Raw genomic sequence first — 7,815 nt, 5'->3', positions numbered from 1 at the left:
AAATCTAACTCTGTATTTCGAAAGTTGTGGTCGGCGGATCTGTATAGGGTCCCATAACTCGGACTAAAACCACACATGTGGACGCGGTCGCCGGCTAGGGAAAGAATAGTATGAAAGAAAAATAGGGCCTGGGCCCACGGCCCAAGTGGTGAGATACGTAAGGAAGAGGCTCAACTAGTCAAAAACCCAATGGATGCGCAATCTGAGCCGTCCATTACAGCGCAAAATCCACGGCCACGTTTAATTTAATTCTAATAGAACATTCTAGAGACTCGACCTAAAAAGTAAAAACTTATATAAACTAGCTAACGATCCCGCTCATAGTCATACTTGAAACCCTAGCTTTGAGGCCGCCTCTCTTCTACTCTGCTACTCTCTTTTCAAATTTTCTTTATCTCTCTCTAGATTTCTGATCTCGGAGAGATGGCCGGCAAAGGTGAGGGACCTGCTATTGGAATCGACTTGGGTACCACTTACTCTTGCGTAGGAGTGTGGCAGCACGATCGTGTTGAGATCATCGCCAACGATCAGGGTAACAGAACAACCCCGTCTTATGTTGCCTTCACTGATACCGAGCGTTTGATCGGAGATGCCGCCAAGAACCAGGTCGCCATGAACCCCATCAACACCGTCTTTGGTATGTAACTAGTCTTTTGTTATGTATTTTTATTATATTATATTTTTTATATCTTGGTTTATTTTCTTAGATCTAGATCCGTTCTGTTTCGAAGTTTCAATTTATTTATTTATTTTTTAATATTTTTCTAGATGCAAAGAGGTTGATTGGTAGGAGGTACAATGACGCATCTGTACAGAGTGATATTAAGCTGTGGCCATTCAAGGTTATCTCTGGTCCTGGTGAGAAGCCTTTGATTGGTGTGAACTACAAGGGTGAAGACAAGCAGTTTGCTGCTGAGGAGATCTCATCTATGGTTCTCATCAAGATGCGTGAGATTGCTGAGGCTTACCTTGGTGCAACCATTAAGAACGCCGTTGTCACTGTCCCTGCTTACTTCAATGACTCTCAGCGTCAGGCTACCAAGGATGCCGGTGTTATTGCTGGTTTGAACGTGATGCGTATCATTAACGAGCCCACTGCTGCTGCCATTGCTTATGGTCTTGACAAGAAGGCCACTAGCGTTGGTGAGAAGAACGTTTTAATCTTCGATTTGGGAGGTGGTACGTTTGATGTGTCTCTCCTTACTATTGAAGAGGGTATCTTTGAGGTGAAAGCCACCGCTGGTGACACCCATCTCGGAGGAGAAGATTTTGACAACAGAATGGTGAACCACTTCGTCCAGGAGTTCAAGAGGAAGAACAAGAAGGACATCAGCGGCAACCCAAGAGCCCTTAGGAGGTTGAGAACATCTTGTGAGAGAGCAAAGAGGACCCTCTCGTCCACTGCCCAGACAACCATCGAGATCGATTCCCTGTACGAGGGTATTGATTTCTACTCCACCATTACCCGTGCCAGATTTGAGGAGCTCAACATGGATCTTTTCAGGAAGTGTATGGAGCCAGTTGAGAAGTGTTTGAGGGACGCTAAGATGGACAAGAGCACTGTTCATGATGTTGTGCTTGTCGGTGGTTCCACTAGGATTCCCAAGGTTCAACAGTTGTTACAAGATTTCTTCAACGGAAAGGAGCTCTGCAAGAGTATTAACCCAGATGAGGCTGTTGCTTACGGTGCGGCTGTCCAGGCTGCTATTTTGAGCGGTGAAGGAAACGAGAAGGTTCAGGACCTTTTGCTTCTTGATGTTACTCCTCTGTCTCTTGGTTTGGAGACTGCCGGAGGTGTTATGACTGTTTTGATCCCAAGAAACACCACCATTCCCACTAAGAAGGAGCAGGTGTTCTCCACATACTCCGACAACCAGCCCGGTGTGTTGATCCAAGTCTACGAAGGTGAGAGAGCTAGGACCCGTGACAACAACTTGCTTGGAAAGTTCGAGCTTTCTGGCATTCCTCCGGCTCCCAGGGGTGTTCCACAGATCAATGTCTGTTTTGATATTGATGCCAACGGTATCCTTAACGTCTCTGCCGAGGACAAGACCACGGGACAGAAGAACAAGATCACTATTACCAACGACAAGGGTAGGTTGTCTAAGGATGAAATCGAGAAGATGGTCCAGGAGGCCGAGAAGTACAAGGCTGAGGATGAGGAGCACAAGAAGAAGGTCGATTCCAAGAATGCTTTGGAGAACTACGCTTACAACATGAGGAACACAATCAAGGACGAGAAGATTGCTTCCAAGCTTACCGAAGCTGACAAGAAGAAGATCGAGGATGCCATTGATGGAGCTATCCAGTGGCTCGATGGCAACCAACTCGCCGAGTCTGACGAGTTCGATGACAAGATGAAGGAGCTTGAGAGTATCTGCAACCCAATCATCGCCAAGATGTACCAGGGAGCTGGAGGTGACATGGGAGCTGGCATGGAGGAAGATGCTCCTCCATCTGGTGGCGGTGCTGGTCCTAAGATTGAAGAGGTCGACTAAGTGCATTTTTATTGGTTTTGAACTTATTGGTGCTATCGTTTTTTGCGTTGTTTAGCAATAGCACTGGTTTGGTTCAAATTTTAGGTTCTTTTGCTGTTTTTTTTTTATTACAATTTATATCTACTTATTTTGAATCGGATTTATGAAGGATTTTATATTTCAATGTTTCGTGTACTATTTTCCGTAGTATTCTAATATTTTAAGCCAAGATTCTGGCTATTTTGCTGCTCACGTTGTTTTGCTTTTATAACTTGCATTTGCTTAGCCCAATTTACAAAGTATTTTGCTACTTTTACAAGCAATTGTTGTGCTTTTATAAGCATTTGACGTTTCTTGGTCTGCCTTTTGAATTCTCTATGATTATCGAAGCTCTTAAATGGAATTTAGGCCTCATCCTTTATTGGAATGGGATTGACTTTGTTTAATCTGAAAAACTAGGCTCAACATTAGAAGTGAGCTTTTTTATGCAAGTCTCTGAAGCTAACTATGTGTGATTGGGGTGCATTTTTTCTCTAATTTATTTGGACCGTATACGGATTGAAGCATTTTCCAAACTGCATGGCATTTTTGTGGTTTATAAAGTAAATATTAATTTAATTAAGCAGGAATATTTATATTTTTAGATTGAAGTAAATATGTCTTAGTATCGTATGATGTGGTGTGGTTCATGATGTGGTGTGGTTTGAACTGTAATTATAAAATTTAAAATTGTAAACTGTACCGCACTGCAGTATTGCGAAGAGATCTAAACTGCAAATTGTAATTTGATAAAAATACAAACCGTATTGCGAAGGGTTCTAAACCGCAAATTACCGCAAATTACAATGTGGTGGGTTTGTGCGGTTTTATGAACACTCCAAATGTCTACTCTAAAATTTAGAAAATTGTATTATTGTGTATGACTGCAATTCATATTAAACGGGCTAATGCCATAATATTACCAATGACAGTTAATTTGGTGCTTTGTATAAATGAACTTTAGGAGTATAGTGCTTTGTACACAGAGTCTATGTATGTGAATTTCTTTTCATTGATTTCTGTTGATGAACCTTAATTATAATATAATTGCTTGTGTAGCCATTTTTCTTGAAGGGTAAAAAAAAATCTCTGCAAGTGTTCAGTTGTCTTTTTCAAGGACTTCTTTACGTATCGCATCCAAACTTGTTGAGCCATACTTGTACCTTGACCTGAACTTCCCTTTTTATATCTAAGTGCGTGGATTTGAATATAATGTAATTAACTTGACTAACGAGCAAGGAATCTGCTCTTTTCTCTGATGGAAGACCCATTTCATTTCTGTTCATTTATCTTAAAAATAATTATACTGTAAATATAAAAAAAAAACTCTGATTGAAGAGGAAGACCCATTTCATTTCTGTTCATTTAGCGAAAAAATAATTATAATTTTTTTAAATCCGAAGAGTGAGATTAAATGAACTTAGAATGTAACAAAAGAGAACCAAAATAGAAAATATTGGTTCATATGCATATAACCAAAACAAGTTGGATAGACAGACTTCTCTACTTTTCTCACTCATCCAAGACCACTACAGCTTGAAATTTGCTTAACGGCCTCTTCCTCCATTTCCACAAGTTGGCGGCAGAAGGTCTCAACATCTCGTGCCTCTTCCTTCAACGAGAAACGATATTCCTTCCACTGGTAACCGGGGCCATCCTTCGATGCTGGACCAGAAACTTTTCCCAACACGTTGAACCCCTTTCGATCAATAGATAGCATGTATGCATCCTTCAGAATAAAACCACGTATGTCCGTTAATGATAGAGTTCTCACCAATGATTAACTAGAATAACGACCACTAACATGTCACCATGACAATATTGTAACACTGCTTATTGGAATACTTGACAAGAAATAGTTCCTGGGTTATTGTATCAGTTGTGTCTAAAATCAAAATTGAGTTATTCAATTTGGTTTCGACTAAATTATTAACTCAAATAAGATTAAAAGATCATAATCAGCTATACACTTTCAGTTTCCGCAATTCATGCATAGTAACGTTGTTTTACTAAGTCTCACATATCTTCTACCTTTGCATTTGCATTCAAGTACATGAGGCAAAATAGCATCAGGGCCCGGCGCCTTGCTTCACTTTGATTGATCCCATCAATTATTTTAGCAGACAAAGGAGCTGCAAATGAGAGACAACATGAATTAGTGCAAGAATGCTCATCCTAAGGTTGTAAGACAGAAACAATCCTTAAAAAAGCATTTGTAATATGGTTATCACCTAACCGATCTACTTTAGAAGAGTTCATATCCTCGAAGTCTACTTCATGGGTGCTTCCATTGCCATCAACAAAAACACATGACCTGAGCAAGTAAGAATCTTGGGTTATAAGATCATCAAAATTGTAGTTTCCAGTTGGTTTTCTAGTCTCTTGACCTAGATCAAAATCCTCCTCCATCGTGGATTTCGAAAGCTACATACTACAATTCTTATGCTAGATATGTTACTATCATGCGTACTAGTTATCATCTGTCAACATAATTCTAATTGGACAATACAATACAAAATTCAGAGGGAGAGGTCCTTCCTTACCTTGGATTAAACTTATAAATCATGTATTGTTCGTCCCCTTCCAGTAAGGTTTTAAGGTTTTCACTTCGAGATGTATCATGAATATTAGAAGAGCTTAATACACCGGAAACTGTGTAACTGAAATCGCTAATTGCATTCTGTTCAGAGAGGATGATTTCTCTAAGGCTCTCCGCTGCAGACTGAGTCCATGACAAAGAAAGAAAGATGGTCAGTTGCATACTTTTAATAATTGTATTACATAATATACTATCTGATTTAAGATCAAACACAATGTTGTATAAAAAATAATACATTACAATGCAATCTAATACAATACATTGTACCAAACATGATCTTAATGTTTTAAACAATACAAGCGGTCATTTGAAAGTGTACTAAATTAAGCTTAGATATTTCATTTCTCTGAGGTATGGTACTACAATCAATCACTAACAAGTTTGCAAAATTACACTAATAACCAAGGACAAGAACAATAAATAAGATCATATTCCAAATCTCTCACTGAAGCCTCCCTGTTTGCTCGATAAAAAATCAGAAGTGCTATAACAGTCAATTTAAATTTGTAAGATAATCTGATCTTACCTATGTGTGTAAAGATATCTTTTGAAGTTGATCAAGATATTTGAAAAAAAAATAATGATATTGAGATGCTGATTTAAATTTCCAAGAGAGAGAGAGAGAGAGAGAGTGATCTCTTAAGTTGTAAAACTATATAAAGGCACACAATATTCAATAAATATAACGGTTTTAAATTGGATCAGTTCAGATTAAGGCATAGAATAGTCCACAACCACAAGTACTAGAAGTGGCACTGCTGTACCTTTTCATCTTTATGGGGCACAACATCCCCGGTCATAGCAACTCGGGCTGGTAACTGCAGGATGAAATCAAATCATCTTTAGGCGGTAGTACTAAATTATATAACTCAAAATCAAAACCTTCATGTATCTTAAAATCACACAGCCTCAAACATCACAAAGCCATATAACTATTATTAGGAAGCACTAACCGTTTTTATCGATCTAAGCAAGCTCGCTAATGGACCAGGGTAGGGAGTAGTTACGGAAAATGAGCCACGTTCATCGATGATCATGTTCTGTAAGAGAATGAGAAGCAAAAAGAAGACACAAAACTGACACTAAACAAAATTTATAAAGCTTTGCTAAAGATTCTAACTTTTTCTCTTAAAGAATTATGTGTTGTCATGTTCAGGTTTGGTGAGGAAGAGAAACATTTAGAGAATGAGATATGTTCACCATGGTTCCACATATAACACAATAAATACAAGCTTACCACATTATGCAACTCCTTCTCAGGCACCCAAATATATGGCTTTCCCTTTCTCAGTATGTATTTAACCTTTGATGTGTATATATCCTCCTTGCTGAAACAAACAAAGGAATAAGCTATCAAAAAATTAAGAAAGCTTGATTGACTGACTTAGGTGGTTCATTTTTTTTTCTTAAACTAAATGAGTTTTCATATCATCAATTCTTTACGACTTCTGATAAAAAGAGTCCTCGTCTCCAATAAACAGCTCATTCTATTATTTTCAAGCAAAAAATCATCAGATAATCGCTAAGCAGAACTTAAGTTCCCTCCATAACTGCGAACACAACAGGGAAAAAGTAACATAAAAACAGCAGACAAAGTCTTTAACGTAAGGGTACCTTCCTTTAGCGTCAGCTTTAATGGTGTTGAGGTGGCCCTGCCAGTTTGAGGCCAAAATGTTCTGCAAATAGTTTGAAGATTAGAGAAGCAATCTTTTGCCACCAAAGAACGAAACGCCAAAACATTATTCGGAGAAAAGAATGAGAGTGAACCTTGCACTTTTCGGCAAATGTTAACACCGTTGCTCTGTTTGCCTTCATGATTCAATTCGTTGAGTTTGCGAAGCGCACACCAAGTGCTTGATGAAATTACCGCTTGAGAGTTGAGAGGCTCGCGCGCATCTTAAATATTTTAACAAGGCCGAAGTGAGTTGGGGGTGTCCCTTTTTAATGTGTAATTTTAGACACTAGCATCTTTTTCAACATGTTTTTTCTATATTGGTTTTTTCTTTTAGTATCTTTTTAAATGTAGGTCGGGGCTTTTAACAAGGCATGAATTCAGTACAAGCTTGAAAACACAAGCACAATATGACACGACAAGAAAAATATAAACATGATTAAGCGTGAAAGTATGATATGACAAGGTCGAATGCAGTAACTACAAATGAATTAGTTCGAAAGCACAATATGGTAAACAAGTCCAGATTAAACCTAATAAATTGACATTAATAAATAATAAATATTTATTTTTGAATTTATATTTAAATTAAATTAGTAACAAAAGTTTAATATAACGTTGTGTATTAATAGTCTTACAATAAAAATAATGGTAAAATGTACAATTTGAACTATGATAATTTGTTTTACTATTTATGAATTATAAATTTGAGTATTGTAGATGAAAAAATCTATAATAATTCAAGATGATTGTTCACAATCACTGGCCATATGAAGAACAAAGAAAAAGAATAACCGGAAAATCTTGGGACATCAGGATGGTGCCGATCGAAGGTATTCTGATAATCAAGTTGTTGACGCGGTTTTTCGCTAATAGTGTATTAAGAAATTAAACAGGTAGATTAGTGCTAGATTATAAACAGCAATAAAGTAATAAATACTCTCTCGAACATGCACAACTTTTACGTGGTTCAGTGCCTAGTCTACGAGTCAATATAATTACTTTTCTCTCTCAATTTCTGCAGAGTT

At 37.8% G+C, this 7,815-nt stretch overlaps 2 protein-coding genes across 3 annotated transcripts; one reads left to right on the top strand and one right to left on the bottom strand.

Moving 5' to 3' along the window:
* Window positions 1-321: 321 nt before the first annotated feature.
* Window positions 322-2,729, top strand: LOC133798428 (heat shock cognate 70 kDa protein 2). The gene is made up of 2 exons (XM_062236701.1): window positions 322-637; window positions 769-2,729. The coding sequence occupies exons 1-2, from the start codon at window positions 424-426 to the stop codon at window positions 2,496-2,498; spliced, it is 1,944 nt and encodes a 647-aa protein (XP_062092685.1). The 5' UTR covers window positions 322-423; the 3' UTR covers window positions 2,499-2,729.
* Window positions 2,730-3,848: 1,119 nt separating this feature from the next.
* LOC133798429 (uncharacterized) lies at window positions 3,849-7,123 on the bottom strand. Of its 2 annotated transcripts, none has more exons than XM_062236703.1 (9): window positions 6,883-7,123; window positions 6,730-6,791; window positions 6,353-6,443; window positions 6,069-6,191; window positions 5,880-5,933; window positions 5,060-5,238; window positions 4,748-4,830; window positions 4,548-4,648; window positions 3,849-4,245 (listed from the first exon to the last, which is right to left on the bottom strand). In XM_062236703.1, exons 1-9 carry the CDS (start codon window positions 6,928-6,930, stop codon window positions 4,033-4,035), a joined length of 954 nt encoding a protein of 317 aa, XP_062092687.1. In that variant the 5' UTR covers window positions 6,931-7,123; the 3' UTR covers window positions 3,849-4,032. The 2 variants fall into 2 exon arrangements, with proteins under 2 accessions (XP_062092687.1, XP_062092688.1); XM_062236704.1 differs by having other exon boundaries at window positions 6,069-6,155; window positions 6,883-7,118.
* Between the last annotated feature and the right edge of the window lie 692 nt (window positions 7,124-7,815).

This window comes from Humulus lupulus, chromosome 8 (genome assembly GCF_963169125.1).
Source record: "Humulus lupulus chromosome 8, drHumLupu1.1, whole genome shotgun sequence".
NCBI classification, from domain to species: Eukaryota; Viridiplantae; Streptophyta; class Magnoliopsida; order Rosales; family Cannabaceae; genus Humulus; species Humulus lupulus.
Note: the sequence above shows the minus strand (reverse complement) of the source record. Positions and strands in the feature narration are given on the sequence as shown.